Here is a 21,814-nt window from a genome sequence, read left to right as displayed (position 1 = left end):
TGCATTCAAGCCTATGTGAAAAAGTCACGACAACATCAACTGTACATTTTAAAAATTGGAAGACAATTATTCTATGTTATGACATGGATGATTCATCAGTAACAATTTCTTCAGCATCATGTATATAGGATACTAGTGTTACTGTTCAATCATCTACTTCGTTGGACAGCGAAACCTGCACTACAGGTACATATATGAAAATGATGACCACAATTTTTTAGGTTAAGAATACATTCAGATTTCACAGTTGGTACAATGCAAGCAGTCCAGCAACATGTGAAGTTTAGCAAATTTATGATAAATTAATTTGTAATTGATACAGTATTTACATTTTCATCACATTGAAATTTTTAACACACAATCGATCATTAAGTATAAATGAAATACTTGTCTACTAACTTAACTGTGAAATAGCAGCACAAAATTAAAAACAAAAAAAAAAGTGAGCAATAACATAAATTTGGACAGCTTACACAGGCCTACAAATAAAAAAAAATTATATAAAAAAGTTGCTTATTCTCAAGGCTTTTACTGAGTTGAATTCTAGTATAATACGAAAAAAGGCATCTCACCCATCATTTGGTTTTTACACTTAACACTCATTACTAGAACATGCATTTTATCAATTTTAATGATATATTTACTTCATATACCATTTCAATTAGAAATAACTGGAAGTTGAAATTTCAGCGGTAGTCGTTACACATGTTAATATATACTGTAACTACTACGAAAAGCTCTTTGGCTCTTCATTAATTTTTTCTGTGAGAACCTCATGGACGCAAAAAATCTTATTTCTACCTCTATACCTTAAGTTTGTGTTTAATGAAACAGTTTGTGAAAGCCATACCCAAAGATTGGAAGGCACCTCTTCATCTATCCAAAGCTAAATTGGAAGAATGTGTGTTTGTTGGACCACATATTCAAAAAAAGATGTTGGAGTATCATTCAAGGAGATTTTTACTAAGAGCTTAAGCAACAAACAGGATCCACACTATCTTTCAGTTGTAGCCAACATGGTGGAAAAGTTTAAAAAGTTAAGCTGTTTGACAATCATCAAGATTCTCTTTTTGAGCAGTCATCTATTAATTTGTGTGGTATCAGTGAGAAACAAAGGGAGCGCTTTCATTAAAATTTCGAAGTTACAGAATGATGGCATCAGAGACTCAGCAATACCAGTAATGCAGGAGACTACTGATTTTCACTTCACAGAGCTGTACAATGGCTAATTCACCAGAGAAAATGCTGTATCAGATGCTTTAACGAGAAGAGAGGAAGTAAATATAATCCAATGGACACAACATTTGTATCTAATAAAGATGTGAAAGTAACATTTCCCCACTTAGGCTGTATTTATTTAGACTTCAGTCTTGGTTCATATTTAAAAATTAAGTTACTTCTCATTCCAGTTATATATGTCTTACTAATGTTCTAGTTTATAATGAAATCATATTGTGATAAACAGGAAGTGACTGGAAAAAAGATAAATAAATAAATAAATAAATAAATAAAAGTACTAAGGATAGGGATTAAGTGTCCAACACCCACAAAAAGTAATGAAAGTATTTTTGTTGGCCTGTATTATTGTTACATTGTTCATCTGCATAATTCTGGTTTAAAATCTGCAAAGAAATGCTGTTTCACAGCACATTCATTAAAGCCTGAAACTTCTTAAAACTTCATAAACAAAAGGAAAAATAAATCTTGTTCAAAAACTTGAACATGTAGGCGTTCCTCAATAGTGTTTTTCCCTTTGTATAAGAGTTTGCACTTGAAAATTAATTGCGTAAATAAATAAATAAATAGATAACTTATTTACATTATTATGTAAATCCGAATCACAGTTCATAACTGTAATACAATGCATAATAGAATTATGTACCAAAGTCTTCATTTGATGATAACAAGACACCTAGAGCTTCATTACATGTGAAGTGAGAACAGGGATATATATAAAAATCACATCTGCAGCACCACAAAGCTGATTCTATGTTGAAGCTCTTTATACTTACAAGTATGACTAGTACAGACAACTTATCAGAAATGAACAGTACATTTAAATAAAATTAGTTGTGACACTCTTATTAAGTAGTTTACAGTATGAGAGCAACACCAGTTTCTTGTGTGCACAAGATGAATGCAACAATCCCAGTTACAGCACCATGCAAAGCAACATCTAAATTACATGTACATACACACAAAACTACTGGTTGTCACATTAACTGCAATGTGTATATAAATATACAAATGAAATACCATAGAGAACTACAGTGACAATGTATCTGAGGACTTTTTAAAGATGTTTTTTCTTTATTGGATACTATTTTTGTTACTCAGTTCATTCAACAGATGCTCCTCTTAGCAGTTTCAGAGTTAAGTTCCTGGCTGAAACAAATAGTGCACTTCTCCCCTTATTAGTATGAACAACTGCCTCAGAAACAGATTTACCTCTGAAAGACAACCAAATATGAGGTGGATAGTAAATGAATGCTGGATAAATGTTTTTCAACAAAACCTGTCTCTTGAAACCCACAGGTAAAATGCTGAAAGTCACATACATACAGTCACATTTAATTATATTCAAATTGCAAATGTAATACATTTTAAACAAAATCCACGATCATCAAACAAATGTCAAACATCAAACACTCATAAGATTGATAAAATGTACATGAATACATCAGTATCAAGGCGTCCATTTATGATAAGTACATGTGACTTACTTGATATTTGTCAACTGATAATGCATATGTTTCTTTCCTAGGAAAAACCTGAGTCCTCCACGAGACACTAATATTTTTTTTTTCAAACTTTGTTTAAAGTCGCTCACATGGCATCACTTTTCGACATAAGAAAGTTATTCTCCGTACACTTCTGAATGATCTGCTGACACAGGGCCATAGTGCCAGCCACTATATGCTTGTTTATGTCCATCTGTATGGACATGAACATGGATATCGGTTGGGTGATGAGGATACCAAGGAGGTCCCTGACTCTTAAATTTATGGAAGAAGTTTCCAAATCCAAGCAGGAGTAGAATGACACCAATTGTGAGGCCCTTAAGTGCCAGAATTATGAGGCCACCAAGCATTGTTGTCATAACTCCCATCTTGTACATCATGGGCAGTAGAGCCATCATAATCCTACGTCGTGCTCCGAACGTCCGACTTCCTGCAACAACAACAAACAAAAACTTATGAAAATACAAGAAGTGAAATGAACTACTAAACTTTTTGTTTAATGCTATGCTGATTTTTGCCCCTCCAGTACACAAAATAAACAGAAATACCATTGTCTACTCAATAACTCAACATGTAAACTACACATTTTCCAGCTGGCATCTTTTTTCCAAATTCTGTAAACAACGTTATTCAAGAGATTTTAACAATAAAAGACAGTTTAACTGGTGAACATCCAATGGCTTTCAGTGAAGTCAGTTCTTTTTACATGAGCATCCTGCAAATCTGCACAGGTACTACAGACACTATACAAGGTAAATGTAAAAATGTAGGAAAAAATGGAATTTATCACACAAACATTAACAGACATTAATTTTAAATTTAAATTCCCATGCAAAATATGTTAATCTTCTGATCTGACACTGAAATATGAGAATGGGGGATTTTCATTCATCCAACCTAGGGGAAATTATCAACACCTGCAGAAGAAAAAGAAAAGGGAACTGGGAAAGGACTTATTTTATATTTGATGATCGCTGTTTTTAATATTTCAAGTTGACCAGTTTCAGGCAGTGTTGGCAATCCTCAGATCATTTCCCGTAGTTATGGAGTACCTAATCTTACTCTAGAACTAAGAGAAATGATCTCAAGATAGGCATGGGCGGCACTGCCCAAAACCAGTCAGTTTGAAATAATAAAAACAGTGACAAACATGTGGAAAATACGTCTATCTTCTATAAAAAAGAATTTGGGTAACTGCCTGTCCAGTTTTGACAGAAAAAACTAGACAACTACATGAAAATAAAATATATTTATGATGTTTAGCCTTCACAGAAGTTTTTGCAGTTTTTCTTGAAATGCCACGCAAAGAATAGATTCCCTCTTGAAACACCCTGCAAGAACAGATTCGCTCTCAATCACAAATGTAAGTAATTCTTTATCTCCTGTGTATATAAATCAATAATGGACCCGTCTCGGTATGAACATGACAGACAGTATGTGATAGATCTGTTTTTGGTGCAGTATCTCAATTATGTGTGTTTCTACTGACATCATAGCCTTCAAGTTTATGTTTTTATTTTTATTCTTCTAAGCATGGACTACAACCTTGAACTCAATACTAAGATACAACATCACACTAATCAAAGCAAAGGCATTGTATATGCACCTACAAACTTCATTACTGGAAGTAGAACAAGGAAAAAATACTGTGAAACTGTCAACAGATAGGTAACGTAATGTAGCTCAGTTCAGCACATTTTGCTCTTGGAAGTACTCACAAACCGTGTTAACATACAGAATAAAATATTACAGACTGATTAAGTGTTGTAATTGTTTTAACAGTTTAACATGTAGTCGGGGCCTTCACAAATCTATTTATAGAAAAATGAACACTTTTTGTTTGTCCCGTATGCTTTCCTTTACCATTCATCCAATGTGATGAAACTGTTGTTACTCGTTGGGCACACACCATGAAGTTTTCTTAACTAGTACATCTACACTGGAGTGCCAAAGAAACTGGTACAGGCATGTGTATTCAAAAACAGAGATATGTAAACAGGCAGAATACGGCAATGCCTCTATAAGACAACAAGTGTCTGGCGCAATTGTTAGATCAGTTACTGGTGCTAAATTGGCTGGTTATCAAGATTTAAGCAAGTTTGAACATGATGTTATAGTTGACACACAAGCGATGGGACACAGCAAATCTGAGTTGGCAATGAAGTGGGGATTTTCCCATACAACCATTTCACAAGTGTACCATGAATGTCAGGAATCCTATAAAACATGAGATCTCTGACATCACAGTAGCCAGAAAAAGATTCTGCTAGAATGGGATGAATGATGGCTGAAGATAACTGTTCAACATAACAGAAGTGCAACCTTCCCACTAACTGCGGTAGATTTCAATGCTGGGCCATCAAAAAGTGTCCGCGTGTGAACCATTTAACAAAACATCATCGATATGTGCTTTCAGAGCTGAAGGCCCACTAATGTACCCTCTATAACTGCACAACACAAAGCTTTATGCCTCGGTTGGGCCCCTCAACACCGACATTGGTCTACTGATGACTGGAAGCATTTTTGCCTGGTCAGACGAGTCCCATTCCAAATTTTATCAAGCAGATGGACGTGTACAGGTATGGAGACAACCTCATGAATTCATGGACCTTGCATGCCAGCAGGGGACTGTCCAAGCTAGTGGAAGGCACTGTAATGGCGTGGGACGTGTGCAGTTGGAGTGATATGGGACCCTTGATAAGTCTAGGTATGAATCTGACAGGTGACACATACGTAAGCATCCTGTCTGATCACCTGAATTCATTCATGTCCATAATGCATTCTGACAGACTTGGGCAATTCCAGCAGGACAATGCGACACCCCATACGTCCAGAATTGCTACAGAGTGGCTCCAAGTACACTCTTCCAAATTTAAACACTTCCGCAGTTCACTAATCTCCCCACACATGAATATTATTGAGCATACTTGGGATGCCTTGCACCATGTTATTCTGAGGAGATCTCCACTCCCTCATACTTTAACGGATTTATGGACAGCTCTGCAGGATTCATGGAGTCAGTTTCCCCCAGCACTACTTCAGACATTAGTCGAGTCCATGTCATGTCATGATTTTTCACTTCTGCATGCTCACGAGGGCTCTACATGAGTAGGCAGGTGTACCCTTTTCTTTGGCTCTTCAGTATATTTTGTAACAGGTGGAGCATGAGTCGTTTCAACAAATAAGTGTATTTCATATAAGGGTACGTCCATTAATTACATGAGCTGAAAATGGCCACGGTGGTGTCCGACAAAAATCTAATTTAAAATGGAGGAGGGGGCGGGGGGGGGGGGCGGGGGGGGGCAAGGAAAATCTCACGTCAACTTTTCAATTCAAAGAATATACATTATAATAATAGATATCATTATGTTTCATAAAGTTAATCCTGAACATAGGCAATATTAAAAGTGGCCACTGATCTTTATGGGCTCTTTGAACTGAATGTTTTGCATGTGTGGCATGCCTGGGATTTCCCGATCTGAAATTAATGCAGCACGCAGCACAAGTATCAGATGTTATTGTCTTCGCATCTTGTATCAAAACTTTTACAGTGCCTATCTTAAGCAGTATGCCGATGAGTCAAACAACCATGCCAGCAAGAAGTTAATCGTTTGTGGAAGGAAGCCAAGCTGAATTCACCAACAAGAATTCCTATAAATCAAGAGACTGAAACGCTACGTAATCATGCAGTTCAAAGAAAGGTAGGCCCTACAGAGAATGTTGTCTTTCATCTGCAAAGTAAGTAAAGGTGCAATGACATTTAATAAAGTATATCTTATACCAATAATGGGTGAATTTTTTTAGGGATCCGTCAAAATGGTTAATACTATTATCACAGAAGCTTTTCGTTCAGTTGTCTCAGGCAGTCCGTCTGAATACTACTCAAGATTTGGCATATTTAAAGAAAAATGTTTTTAATCAAGTGCGAAAAACACCATTCAATACACTTTCTAAATAAAACACATGTTTATGTAAGTGCTTTAATCAATATCTAAAACAAATAAAAAATCTTTATTTTTACGTATTTTTACCTGACCATGGCAAAGCCGACAGAAGGTTTATAATATGAATTTAGGAGTCTACGTAAGTGCAAGGTGATACAAAAAAGGAATAATTTTTAAATCTTTTAAAAACCAACCTTAGCCCTACCCCTTCAAGATACTCTCCATTACAAGTAATATATTTGTCCCACGGGTGCTTCCACTGTTCGAATCCTTTCTTGTTATCTTTAGAAATGGCCGACAGCTGCTGTCTCGTTTTTTCTTGACTTCTTCGGTGTTCTCAAATCGGTGTCCTTTCGTGCCCCTTTACATACGTGGAAATAAGAAAAAGTCGCACAGGGCCAGGCGAAGGGAGTGAGGTGCGTGGGACAGCGGACCATGGCATTTTTTTTTTTAGCCAAAACCATCCTGTCCAACGGAGATGGCAAAAAATCTGTCTTTTCTGACGAACGCTGTTGCGCAAACTTCTTAAAACTTCCAAATAAAAGGTTTGACTGACAGTCTGACCTGGGGAACGACATCCTTGGCATCAAAAACGCAAATATGATTTTTTTGTGTTTGATCCGACTTTATGACTTTTTTGGGTGGGTTGACGGTGACGTCTTCCATTGGCTAGACTGTTGCTTGTTTCTGGGTCGTAACCATGGCACCATGACTCATCACCAGTAATGACATTTGACAGAAGATTTGGATCAGTTTCAAACTGTTGTCTCAAAGCACGGCATGTTTCAACTCTACGTTCCTTTTGATTGTCCAGTAAAAACCCGAGGAACGAACTTTGCTGCAACGTTTTTCATTCCCAAATATTCCGTTAAAATTCGCTGAGCGGAGCTACAAGATAACCTACTAATCGCTGAAAGTTTATCTATCGTCTTGTCGACGGTCTGTGAGCACAAGCTCTCGAATTTTTTCAATATTTTCGTCGATTCGGGCAGTTGATGGACGACCAGGACGAGGTTTGCCATCAAAAGACATTTCGTCATTTATAAGTCGAGCAAACCACTCGTACACTAGAGTTTTTCCCATGGCGTCATCTTGGTCAGCTGTTTTCGACATTAAAACAGTTTCAGCAGCATTTTACCGAGCAGAAAACAAAATTTCACAGTTGCACATTGTTCACTTAAACTTGCCATAGTAGAAACTAAACAAGAAGAAAACAGCGTTAGCAAAAACAATCACAACAATCACTGCTGATGAACAGAACAATCCAGGTCGACAACGCAGGCGGCACTGAACTGGCAAGGAGTTGCGCTATACAGTACATGCCCAGCGGCAAAAATGCGTACTACCACGACCATGTTATTTCGGTTTTGTTTTTTCTTGGGGGGATGTACGTGAGTGGCTACGTATCGTCGCACTGCATTCAATATGGCGGGGATTTCTTAAAATAAATTCCACACATCCAAAAAAAATTACGGGCCGATCGATCAAAAAGTTTCCGTTCGAAGGCCGTACAAGTTCAGAATGGGTATGCCAATCAGGCTAAAACGCCGGAAGCATTGAGGGAATCATCCTACCGACGCACCAGGTTGATGATACGCGTTTGTTAAAACACCGTATCTCGCTGGGTGAAGAAAGCAGCAACTTCTCGCTGCAGATTTTTGTCCGACAGAAACTGTCGACCCTTCAAGACCTTTGTTACGGGACCTAAGGCGTGATAATTGCATTGGGGAAAGATCAGGACTATAGCGTGGGTGCTCTAATGTCTCCCACTCGAGTTGCTCTAACTTCTGCGTTACGTTTGCTATACGATGACGTGCATATCATGAAGCAGCAGTCCCTTGGGGCACCATTCCACAATGGTGGTTTTCGACACGCTGCCCATACACATTCTTCGTTCTCCGATGGACGTCTTTGTCGTTCGGCAGCCAAGAACAGAACAGGAGCAGAATGGTTCAGTTTGGACGCATTTCGTAATACAGTCGCCGTAGTTCAAGTTCCCGAACGAACTGTGCTTATATAAACGCAGTGGAATCTTGCTGTTACAGTAACACCCTCAAATGGAAACTTTTTGATCGTCCCTGATAAAATGAAGAGAAACATTTGGTGTCTAATAAAAGGTCTAATAATGAACACATTCCAAAAATGTACATGATCTATGTAAATACGTTTAATTCTTACAAAGACAATCGTAACTACTAATTAGTGTGTCTCAGTCCCACAATCACTCTAAAACTACTGAACCTACCGAGTGTTTTTCTTTTTTCTTTTTTTTTTTTAAATCTTCTTCGTAACAGTCCAGCGAACAATTTAGACTATTTAATGACGATGCGACCAAGGGAAATAATTTAAATACGAATACAAAATTTAAAAAAAAACTTTGCCGCCAGTGCACACTCTTGCATTACGTTGTGTAAATAGCAAGGGCTAGATCACTGTATCTAGTTGTAAAAATTACAGATCTCAGAAAGTTCTACAAGAAAGTAAGCGAGATCTTAGCTTTATCTTATATGATTTAGTCACCAGCACAATTCTTTTGTTTTGCAGTCGCTGTGCCAGGTGATTTAGACGGCAGTTAAAAATGGTGACTGTGGATCAACCACAAAAGACAAAAACATGTGCTCTCAGAGACTTATGTACATCGTCTTGAGATCTACAGTCTGGTGCTGCGGAATTCGATGCAGCACATATAGTTTTGGCGGTGTATTGCAAAACAGTGCACGTTGCACCCGAAATTGTCACGCTAATTCAAACTGTAGCGTGATATAAATCGACACAGCCTTCGTATTTCAGAAATTATTCAATATATCAAGACGAGACTTTCGCCAAATGATAGTAATACAATATTATTACAAAACGGAAAATACAAGTTCCCGAGACACGTGTACACTGTGGGTTTTATTTTTGTTTAATACACAATGTTTAAAACATTAAAATTTTTACACTTTGAACGAACTTTCTTATATTGTAAGCATTAACAACACTACTTTTTTGTATAACTCAAGTTTTTTATTTATACATTTTCCATTACATTTCAATTATACAAGAAGTAGGGCTCTTAAAGGCCGTTCTATGTAAAAGGCCCATCTGTAGTACCACCCTTAATATATACACACATCAAAAAAGTTTTGCATCACCTCAGTTCCTAGAGTTCCGAAACCTGTACAGAAAATTGGAATAGAGACCAACATAAACATCATTTCCGCCCTTTTTATTACTCATGAAAACCACACACTGCATGTTGTACCACCATAAAGCAAGACATTCAGAGGTGGTGGTCCAGTTTGCTGTACACACCGGTACCTCTAATACCCACTAGTAAGTCATGTTGCATAGATGTATGCCTGTATTCGTCGTGGCATACTATCCAAACGTTCATCAAGACACTGTTGGTCCATATTGTTCCACTCCTCAACGGCGATTCGGCGTAGATCCCTCAGAGTGGTTGGTGGGTCACGTCGTCCATAAACAGCCCTTTTCAATCTATCCCAGGCATGTTCGATACGGTTCATGTCTGGAGAACATTCTGGCCACTCTAGTCGAGTGATGTCGTTATCCTGAAGGAAGTCGTTCACAAAATGTGCACGATGGGACCACGAACTGTCATCCATGAAGATGAATGCCTTTTCAATATGCTGCCGATATGGTTGCACTATCGGTCGGAGGATGGTATTCACGTATCGGACAGCCGTTACGGCGCCTTCCATGACCACCAGCGGGGTACGTCGGCCCCACAATGCCACCCCAAAACAGCAGGGAACCTCCACCTTGCTGCACTCGCTGGACAGTGTGTCCAAGGCGTTCAGCCTGACCGGGTTGCCTTCAAACACGTGTCCGATGATTGTCTGGTTGACGGCATATGCGACACTCATCGGTGAAGAGAACGTGATGCCAATCCTCAGCGGTCTATTCGGCATGTTTTTCGGCCCATTTGTACCGCGCTGCATGGTGTCGTGGTTGCGAAGGTTGACCTCGCCATGGACGTCGGGAGTGAAGTCGCGCATCGTGCAGCCTATTGCGCACAGTTTGAGTCGTAACACGACGTCCTGTGGCTGCACGAAAAGCATTATTCAACATGGTGGCGTTGTTGTCAGGGTTCCTCTGAGCCATAATCCGTAGGCTGGGATCATCCACTGCAGTACTAGCCCTTGGGTGGCCTGAGCGAGGAATGTCATCGACAGTACCTGTCTCTCTGTATCTCCTCCATGTCCGAACAACATCGCTTTTGTTCACTCGGAAACGCCTGGCCACTTCTCTTGTCGAGAGCCCTTCCTAGCACAAAGTAAAAGCGGACGAGATCGAACCGCGGTGTTAACCGTCTAGGCATGGTTGAACTACAGACAACAAGAGCCGTGTACCTCCATCCTGGTGGACGACGAACTGATCGGCTGTCGGACCCCCTCCGTCTAATAGGCGCTTCTCATGCATGGTTGTTTACATCTTTGGGCGGGTTTAGTGACATCTCGGAACAGTCAAAGGGACTGTGTCTGTGATACAATATCCACAGTCAACGTCTATTTTCAGGGGTTCTGGGAACCGGGGTGACGCAAAACTCTTTATGATGTGCGTATATTTGCAAACCAAACGAACTAAACAAGTAAGAATCAATTTACGATTTTTATTATTGTCACTAACTGAGTACCCGACGTTGCGCGGGTATCTATTTATTCCAGTCTTCGATTAGACCATATCCTCCTCTCACCTCTCTTTTCCTCCCACACTCTGTCCATTTCCTCCTCTTCCCTTTGCGTCCATTTTCCCCTCCCCTCTCACTGACCATCTTCTCCTTATCCCTCTCTATCTCTGTCTGTCGATTCCTACATCCTACTCTCATCACCTTATCACCCCTACCCCAATAGGAGATTGCTGATTCTTACCTCCATAGTACTTTTTTCCAGGTAGTAGGTAGTATGTGTACAGAGTTTGGCTGAAATCGATTCAAGGATTTTAGGAGCTGCTTTTTAGCTGCTATTTTGCTCGCGTACGCACATGTCATATACATTTTACACATATTTAACATATTTCACACGTTTTGTACATACAGTACGTCGTCTCTAGCAAATTTCGCCTTGCATTTTCGTTTTCAAGCAGCTCAGTGTTTATGACGTCACTTCTCCTGAACTGAGTGTCGTACAATGATATAATTTTGCAGGTACATTCACTCTGCGAAAATGTGTTGCAAATAGTGTTAGTACAGCGAAAATGTAGTGAGCGGTTAACTTTTTTCTCTTTTCATCATTTTGTGGGAATTTTCTGCGAGATAAAGTTTCGTAAGGGTTTGAAATCATTTATTAATTTCGTTGTGAGTTACTAAGTGCCTCATTCTTAAATACTGGATAAATAAAATCTGGCTATTCGCGCGTCGTGGGCTACACTTCTTTATCACCACCAACTCATCTGATACGTATGTGGCTGATACGGCTAGTCTTTCCAGACAGGAAGGGATGGTGTGTGTGCGGGGGGGGGGGGGGGGGGGGGGGGGGGGGGAAGGGGAGGGGGAAGGGCGACACTGGGTTGAAATCTGTCTAGTGGTTTAAGAGATGTGGAACATACATACACTTTTTGTAATATATGTGGTTGCATGGATTTTACGATTTTCGATCACAGGAGAAAGGTTCTTCATCAAGCAGTACAAATGAAAATCAGGCTAGGACCTCTGGGTTAACATTTATTAAAGAAAAGCCTTTTAACCTTTGCATCAGCTGACCTTATGCACATGGGTAATTAAAGTGAAGAGGGTTCTGCATTTAGAGGGTTCTGCATTTAAGTCGAAATGGCTCTGAGCACTATGGGACTTAACATCTGTGGTCATCAGTCCCCTAGAACTTAGAACTACTTAAACCTAACTAACCTAAGGACATCACATACATCCATGCCCGAGGCAGGATTCGAACCTGCGACCGTAGCAGTCGCGCGGTTCCGGACTGCGCGCCTAGAACCGCGAGACCACCGCGGCCGGCTATTTAAGTCGACTTTGTTTCTTTATACATTTCTGCATTAACGTTTAACTCAGGTTGACTGGTTGGGGGACCCATGTAAAATTTTCACACCACAAATAAATCAGTGTCTTCATTTTACATTTTTAAATTTTCAGGTCCTAACAAACATAAAACGCAACCTATTCAAATTAGCGGTGACGAAACTGAAACCGACTCGTCATGAATAGCTCCAAAACACCATACTCTGGCGAAAGACGCGCTCATGGAGAAAATTTCTAATATTCGTACGAAACTTGATCTTGCACGGCGTCGCACAAATTCTCTAACATTGCTAATAGCACAGAACATAAAATTATGGTAAATCGATCAGTGTGAAAAAACTTTTAAAAAGAAATAAATGCAGACAGTTTAAAGAAAGAAAAAAGAACTAGGAATCTCATAAAACTAAATTGCAAGAAGTTTGCTCTCGGAGTCTGGGTGCAGTTAAATCATTGACACTACGGTCTGCCCTGGGCGCTCGCGCTTTGAGGAACACAATCAGATCATCGTAAGACTATCGTAGACAGCTATTTTCGGTGCTCCTACTTAAGAGCGCCGTCGGTGTAAAGTTATTCGCACATGCCATACCGTATCTGCTCTGTAAGCGAAGCTCACAGAACTCTGATTCAGTAAATTTAGAAGTAGCATATATATTCACTTGCTCCCCAGGAAGAGTAACACCTCCGAGGCGAAGAGGAACGTTGTGCGAGTTCTCGCAAAGCTCAGCCGCCCTCAAGCCAATTATATTTTGCACCAAAAAACGCATTTTTGTGTGTGTTCAATAAGGTCTATGGAGTCAGTAACTGCATTTCTCGGTCCAGATAAAGTTATTTATTTTTCGCAGTATGGTAAAGCGGTTGTTCCTAATGGACTCCGCGCGGCTTCCCCCGTCGGAGGTTCGAGTCCTCCCTCGGGCATGGGTGTGTGTGTTGTCCTTAGCGTAAGTTAGTCTAAGTTAGATTAAGTAATGTGTAAGCCTAGGGACCGATGCCCTCAGTTTGATCCCATAAGACCTTACCACAAATTTCCAAAATTTCCCACTGGAGTAACAGAATCAAACAAACATGCATCATTGCTTATGCACTTGGAATACCAAGTTTATCCGCCGCATCAAGACTTCGTGATTGCTTTTCAACATAAATTAATTCCAAGAGTGGTCGCTACCTGTGAAATTAAACCTAGTCAGATGGGATACCCTGAAGCTGTTACAGTGGGCCGGCGTGCATAGTTACACGCAGAGCCAAGCACTCTTCGTTCATGGTGACATGTTACGCTGATGATTTCAATAGGTTTTCTTCTTGAGAGGCCTTTAAAGCATCTATGAAGGGCAGTCAAGGCCAAGTAAGGCATATTCTTATTATTTCATGCGATTCTGGGTCGTATGAAAATCCTTGCTACCATAAAGTGATCGCACACGCTCTAAACCACTTCAGAGAGAACGCCTTTGACACCATATTCTTAGTGACCAATGCCCGGGGAGAAGTGCTTTTAACAAAGTAGAAATTCTCCTTTGAACCGAGAACTAACAGGCCAGATTCTTCCTCACGACTCTTATGGATCGGATGTAAGCGACAGCGACAAAACTGTGAATCCCACGTTAGAACTGGAACTTTCAGAGAACACGGGAGATTCTTATCGAAATATTGAGCTTGGTATTAATCGAAGGGCACAAAGTCGCTGCCGAATACATAAAGCTGCAGGAAAGCCTATCTATAGTTTCCGACTTGTCCGATGAACACTGGTATGAAGGCCACGTCAGAGAAACTACTTGTTGCCGGTAGTATAAACTGAAGCGCCAAAGAAACTGGTATAGGCATGCGTATTCAAATACAGAGATACGTAAACAGGCAGAACATGACGCTGCGGTCGGCAACGCCTATATAAGATAAGTACCTGGTGCAGTTGATAGATCGGTTACTGCAGCTACAATGCAAGGTTGTCAAGATTTGAGTGAATTTCAACGTGCGTGGTGTTATAGTCGGCACACGAGCGATGTGACATAGCATCTCCGAGGTACCGAAGAAGTGGAGATTTTTCCCGTAAAACCATCTTTCAAGTGTACTGTGAATATTAGGAATCCGGTAAAACATCAAATCTCTGGCATCGCTGCGACCGGAAAAATATACTGAAAGAACGGAACCAATGGACGACTGAAGAGAATCGTTCAACGTGACAAAAGTGCAACGCTTCCACAAACTGCTGCAGATTTCAATGCTGGGCCATCAACAAATGTCAGCGTGCGAACCATTCAATGAAACATCACTGATATGGGTTTTCGGGGCCGAAGACCCACTCGGGTACCCTTGATGACAGCACGACACAAAGCTTTGCGCCTCGCCTGGGCCAGGACTGGAAACATGTTGCCTAGTCGGACGAGGCTCGTTTCAAATAGTATCGAGCGGATGGACGTGTACGTGTATGGAGACAAACTGCATGTCAGCAGGGGACTGTTCAAGCTGGTGGAGGCGTGTGCAGTTGGAGTGAATTGGGACCCCCTGATACGTCTAGATAAGACTCCGACAGGTGACACGTACGTAAGCATCTTGTCTGATCACCCGCATCCATTCATGTACATTTTGCATTCTGACGGCGTCACCCCACACGTCCAGATGTGTTATATAGTGGGTCCAGGAACACTCTTCTGAGTTTAAACACATCTGCTGGCTACCAAACTCCCCAGACATGCCTTGCAATGTGCTGTTCAGAAGAGATCTCCACCCCCTCGTACTCTTACGTGTTTATGGACAGCCCTGCAGGATTTATTGCGTCAGTTCCAATCAGTAAAACTCCAAACATTAGTAGAGTCCATGCCACGTCGTGTTGCGGCACATCTGCGTGCTCGCGGTGGCCCTACATGATATTATGCAGATATGCCAGTTTCTTTGGCTCTTCAGTGTACTTTGCTTCGTGTGTGAAGCTGCAGAAACATAGGCTGGCGCTGCATGTAACCCAGCGAGCACCTGTGGTCAGGGTTCGACTAACACGGGTGGTCACCAGTCGGGCTGAGGCTCCGCTGTGCGCAGTGGAGGATAGAGTACAGTCGCTGCACGAGACGGATGTAAATACGTCTAATGACTGTATTCCTGTACTACCGGAAGTCGTATGTCCAATCATTACAATAGAGGAATGAATTAATGTCCATGGAGTGGGTGTATTGGGGAAGGTGTTTTCGAAGCCTATTTTGTGTTTATTTGCGAAAATTATTTGCAAAAACCACGATGTGTTAACGGTCAGTTGGCAGCTTTCATGGCAATTAATCTAATCAAACTCGTTATAGTGCACCTTCATGAGTTATCATTTTCACCTCTAATTCACGGGGGGGAAAAATGTAGTGCATAGAAGATAGGCTTTAGGTATGGTGCAAAGCAAAAACTTGAACATATCAAATTTAATTATTAATATTAAACATTCAAGGGGACACCTCACGTGAGGGGGAGGGGAAGGGTCCCCGCTACAGCTCCCCAACGGGGCAGAGGGGAGTCAACAAACTCGCGTAATTAATGGACGTCCCCTACTTTAGCAGCAGTTCGTTGTGTTTTGGCTGTATGACTGCGCACATTAGACATAATTAAATTAAATAAAAGCAGCGATCTTTCACTTTGATGTTACATACCAAGTGGTGTCCATTGTGAAACTCCAACCGCCGGCCGACATTAAATACTACGTGGGGCGTCCAATAAGTAATGCAAAAGATCTTCTTCTGAAAGCAGGTTGCTTTTATTCAGGATACCAATATACCATATTATTCCCCACTCTTCCGGCTGCAAAACACAATTTTTCAGCGTAATCTCCGTTCAGTGCGACGGACTTACGCCGCCACCTTATTAGTCTATGTCGGAGCCATCGTCTTGCTCCATCAATAACCTCCCAGTCATCCACGTACTGCTTCCCGCAGAGTGCATCCCTCATTAAGGCCAATGAAGTTTTGTGAGGTGCTCGCGGGTGCACACACTTGTGTGAGGCCTTGCGCTATCACGGAGAAGTTAGTTTGTATTTTTGTGGCGAGGAACACGCTGAAGTCGTTTCTTCAATTTACCTAGGGTAGCACAATATAATTCAGAGTTCATCGTTGCGCCAAGAGGGAGAACATCAAAGAGAATAACCCCTTCAGAGGCTCAGGAGACCGTCGCTATATTTTTTACTGGGTGCGGATGCGGCTTTGAATTTTTCCTTCGCAGGGGAGGTGGTGTTGCGTCACTCCACTGGTTACAATTTTTTGGTTCGAACGTGATGAACCCATATTTCATCGCCTGTGACGATATTCGACAAAAAATTGTCACGGTCAGCATTGTAACGCGCAAGTAGTTCTGCACAGATGGTCGTCAGTTGCTCTTTATAGTCTTCTGTTAGGCGGCGAGGAACCCAGCGGGCCCACACCGTTGAGTACCCCAACATATGGAAGAGTATCACCACTGCCAGGAGAGGCGTCCAGTTGTGCAGCGAGGTGTTTGTTTGCGATCCGTCAAGCACCTCTAATGAGAGTGATCGCTCGTTCCAACATGCAGGAGTCACAGCTGTGTGCGGCCGCACGGCATGCGGGAGATAGGACTGGTTTGTGCGACCCTGTTGCAATGACGACATGCGCCTCGCCCAACGACTCCCCATTCTTTTGTTCATTGCCAGGTCGCCGAAGACAATCTGCAAGTACCTATGAACGGCTGCAATACTCTGGGGAGGGGGAGGGGAAACGGGGCTGGGATAAGGAAAAGGTAGGAAAGACGAAATGAAGTAACAGAGGCAAAAGTTGAAGATAGTGACTCTGGGTGAAGTCTCTCATACTTTTGGCGAGCGTCAGCATAAGACAGGCGATCTAGGGACTTATAATTCTTCAGTCTTCTTTTCTCTCTTGTAAGCCGGGCAGTGGCGGTCAGTACAATTGGCACACAGTGGTGGAACATTGGGGCTTCCCTCATGGAGTGGGTGTCCACAGCCACCACACACAGGATTCGCCATACAACGGGAAGACATATGCCCAAAACGCAAGCACCAAAGGCACCGCATAGGTGGAGGGATGTACGGCTTCACGTCAAATCTGTAGCACAGAACCTTGACTTTCTCTGTGAGGGTACCCCTCTCGAAAGCCAGAATGAAGGCGCCAGTATCAGTATGGTTGTCCTTGCGACCCTTCTGCACACACCGAACAAAATGAATGCCACGCCACTCCAGATTATCCTCGAGTTCCTCATCAGTTAGCAGGATGAGGTCCCTATAAAAAATCTTTCCCTGTACCAATTCAAAGATTGGTGAGGAGTAATAGACCCCAGGACATTTCTAAGACGATCACAGGTACGAGGAGCTGCGGACTGGGTGTAAGAAGAAGCTTTGATCAAAAGCGAGCCCGCCTGCATCTTACTAAAAGACTCCACTTCACGAAACATGTCCTCGATATTTTCCACGAAAAACAATGGCTTGTGGCGGTGAATGTGTCCCCATCTGTCCTAGTACAGATGAGGTAATGGGGGAAAGATTTTCATCCCAAGACGGTGAGCCTGGCCCTCCTCCCACGGTGCAGCCAGGGAAGGGAAGGTTGTCGGGTCATACAAAGCAGCATTCCATGATCCTTCACCATTTGAAGAGACAGCCATTTGAGAACGGCTAGACTTTTGCAGCTTGATATCCTTCACGTGCCAAGCATCTGCCCTGATACCGTCCACTCCGGCCAGGGGCTCTCCCCACGGGTGCCTCCCAGCCACAGCAAGGGTCGACTGGCACGGCAGCCATTGCTGTGAGTTCCGATTCTCCAAGAGGATAAGCAACCACTCCTTGGCATACATGGGGAGGGACAGCTCAGGTATCAGTAGTGTGATCCCTGTGTTGTCAGAGGGCTCAGCCATATGGGTACATAACAGCTAGTACATGTTACTCTAGTCAGACATGGCTTTAAATTTAGTATTTAACTAGACATGACTGATTCCCAATATATAATACAAAGCAGCAAGTTGGGAATAAATATACGCAAAAACATATGTTGAGTATGACAGCGTGAGTGTTATGAAAGTAACAGAATAACAGTTTTAGTTACAAGCACAGTACTGAACATTGGACTGATGCTTACAAATTATTTGGAGATGTTCTTTCAACAGTGGTACATGAAAATTTGGATAAAATCCATGTATCATTTTTTCCTCCCATGACTCATGTATAGAGGGAATGGCTTGCATGCTGCAACAATACAGATGGTTTTACTGAGGTACAGTCTCAATGAACGTGTTCCTGTGGAGACCATATACATGTATAATGCATGGTTCCTGAAGATGGGCAGCAGCTTTTTCAGTAATTATAAGCTACATATACAAATTGAGAACAAATTTTGTCGAGCAATTGAATATCCCTATCACTGACCAATTATTTGTGCTACTGAGGCAGTTGCAAAGCCAGATATTGTTCATTTTATGAATTGATCCAACTTTTACAAAGCACAACACAAAAAACATTGCTCAAAATTAGAAGAAGAATTTTTACACCTCTATCTTGTCTCAGAGAATTGCAATCAGCTTCATTAATTTAGTGAAAGAAGACATCCAGCTTGATACTATACAATTATCTACATTCCAAGGACTGATAAATGATCAAATGACTTTTTTTGAGAGTGTCTGTAACAACATCACTTTCCAGAAGGGGAAAAAAAAACACATAATTGGTGAAAAACTTGCATCTGCTGTTTAATCTTCCACAAGAGAGAAGTGGTGACTAATTATGATACAGCTGGAAATAAAATTTAACAGCTGTAAGCAGAGTTGCACAGAAGACAGCTCACTAGTTGAAGTTTTACAGAAAATTAGTAAAAGTTCAGATAATAGAAAATTCCAGAAATACACACAAGCAAATGACTGTCTTGCAGTCCATTTAGGATGACCGGATTTGCAACTGCTGCATTTTAAATGCAGAATTACAAAGCGCTGGTCTGAAGTGAACTGCAAGTACAGCAGCCAAAAATTTTAAAGCCTGTAATCAAAAGTGAATCCTGCACCTAACCCAGCTCTAAAACTGGGGACCTATTCTTACTAAAATCTCGAAATTCCCCCGTCAGACACAAATAGCTTTTCACTAGTGTCAGTTCTATACACACTATTGAAAATAATGGGCCTCAAGCATGCCTTCCAAGTGTACTGGTTCAGCTCTCCTAAAAAGTTTCGTATTGTATAAGCCCACAACCCCTATAAACTACTCATTGTCTACTAGTGGTTGAAATTTCACTAGAAAGTGCTATTGACCAACTTCAACAGATTTGTCAGTCAAGCAAGCAATTGCCACTTGATAGTGCACTGCTTATATTGTCATTACGGTTTATGGAAATCATTTGAAAGCATGTTATGTGTTTAGAGCACCATTAGATTAACCAATTTAACACACATCATAAAGGCAAATTGTACACTTGTAGATACAATACACAGTGCAGTAGTACACTAACTGCTTTGCCTACGACTGATGCAAATTCAATGATTGGTCACATGCACTTTTCAGTATAGTGACTGCCATTAGTGGACAATGACTATGTTTAAACAGGTGCAATATGGATTCTGCTCATAGAGATGTCTGGTCAGGTGTCTGAAATCCAGCTGAGTTTTTCCATGAGTGGATTTGTAAGACATTAGCACACAAGTGTGGTATTTACTGATCTAACAGCAGATTAAGACATCAGCAATGAAGGAAAAAAAAAATACTATGCTTACTGATAAGACACTCTAATGCACAACACTCCTGGTTTTGTGTTTCACCACAGAAAAATATACAACGCCCATGTGGAGAAATTCTGATCATGCTCGGTGGATTGAAACTGCTTGGAATGAGACAAACTGCAGTAGAAGAAGAAGGAGAAGAAGGAGGAGAATGATACCAGAGATCTCTTCTTTGGCTGGAAATGGAAATGAAGTCCCATGCTTCTTGACAGAGCATAGGTGAACGATGTGGGAGACCCGCACCGCTGTACTAGGCAAGGTCCTAATGGAGGTGGTTTGCCGTTGCCTTGCTCCGATTGTAAATGGGATGAATGGTAACGATGAAGATGACTCAAAAACACCCATTCACCTCTGGGCAGGTGAAAATCTCTGACACCGCCTGGAATCGAACCCGGGACCCTGTGCTCGGGAAGCGAGAACGCTACCGCAAGACCGTGAACTGCAGATATTCTATGCTCAGATTAAGAAGTATTCCCCTGGAGACAATGAAGAATATTAAAGTGCCTTCAACCTACAATAGAATACTATCCTAAAGAAGTATAATGTCAAGTAGGAACTTACAGCTGGCCAGGCAAACCCTACAGCTCATGACAGATATTTAACATAGGTAATGAGTATCAGTGGAAAGAGAACATCCGTCACTGGAGAGGTTAATAAATTAACACTATAAATTGTAACACACACAATACTGTCTGTAGGATGACGCATGAACTGTGTGTCATAAATGATATAGCTGTTGGGCAATCAACATCTTTGTTATCAGCACCCTTACAATTACCACACAAGATTAATAGAATAAAAATACAAAAAAATGCAGGCATGATAAAATGCTAAGCAGGATCATATTTCCTATCTTGAACTCTTCCTCACATCAGCACAGAGTCACACTTAAATGTACAAAAGTTAAAACTGATAAAAGATGGACTATTAAAACATATTACAGTGCCTGTGTCATTCTGAATTACAATGCAAAATTCCCTTGGACATGCATACATATACACAGGTACTTTGCATCATAATTCAGAATAACACAGGCACTGCAATATCGCATTTTTTCACCAACACCAGGCAAGTGACTCAAGTAAAATGTCTCACCTGAAAGGGAATATACATAATAGATGCACGAGTATAGATTATAGATGCATGGTTGATGACATGTGGAAGTTTGGGTCTGTCTGACAGTCATGCACAGATAGCCAAATGGTAAGGAAACTGCTCATAATAAGTGTGAAATCCGTGTTCAAGTCCCGGTCTGGCACAAATTTTTATTGGCATCATTCCATTCTACAGCATATGGTGGTCCATATTCACAATTGCAAATATATTTAACGTATTAAAATATTGGTACCAGACCATAAAAGCCACAGAGAAGCAAGTCAAGAACAGATGGTTGGCATAATTAATGACTGGATGAGCCAACTATCCCTGACACACACACTAAAATCGCCTGCTTAATGGCTTAGGCAGCAGGTCAG

At 41.2% G+C, this 21,814-nt stretch overlaps 1 protein-coding gene across 1 annotated transcript in view; it reads right to left on the bottom strand.

Annotated features, from left to right (window-relative positions):
* Positions 1 to 472: 472 nt before the first annotated feature.
* LOC124555273 overlaps positions 473 to 21,814 on the bottom strand; it is a 39,635-nt gene continuing 18,293 nt past the window's right edge. The window contains exon 2 of the mRNA XM_047129143.1: positions 473 to 3,171. Coding sequence (XP_046985099.1) covers positions 2,858 to 3,171 — 314 coding nt within the window. The 3' untranslated portion in view covers positions 473 to 2,857. The remainder of the gene's footprint in view (positions 3,172 to 21,814) is intronic.

The sequence above is a fragment of the Schistocerca americana genome, chromosome X (assembly GCF_021461395.2).
Source record: "Schistocerca americana isolate TAMUIC-IGC-003095 chromosome X, iqSchAmer2.1, whole genome shotgun sequence".
Taxonomy (NCBI): Eukaryota; Metazoa; Arthropoda; class Insecta; order Orthoptera; family Acrididae; genus Schistocerca; species Schistocerca americana.
Note: the sequence above shows the minus strand (reverse complement) of the source record. Positions and strands in the feature narration are given on the sequence as shown.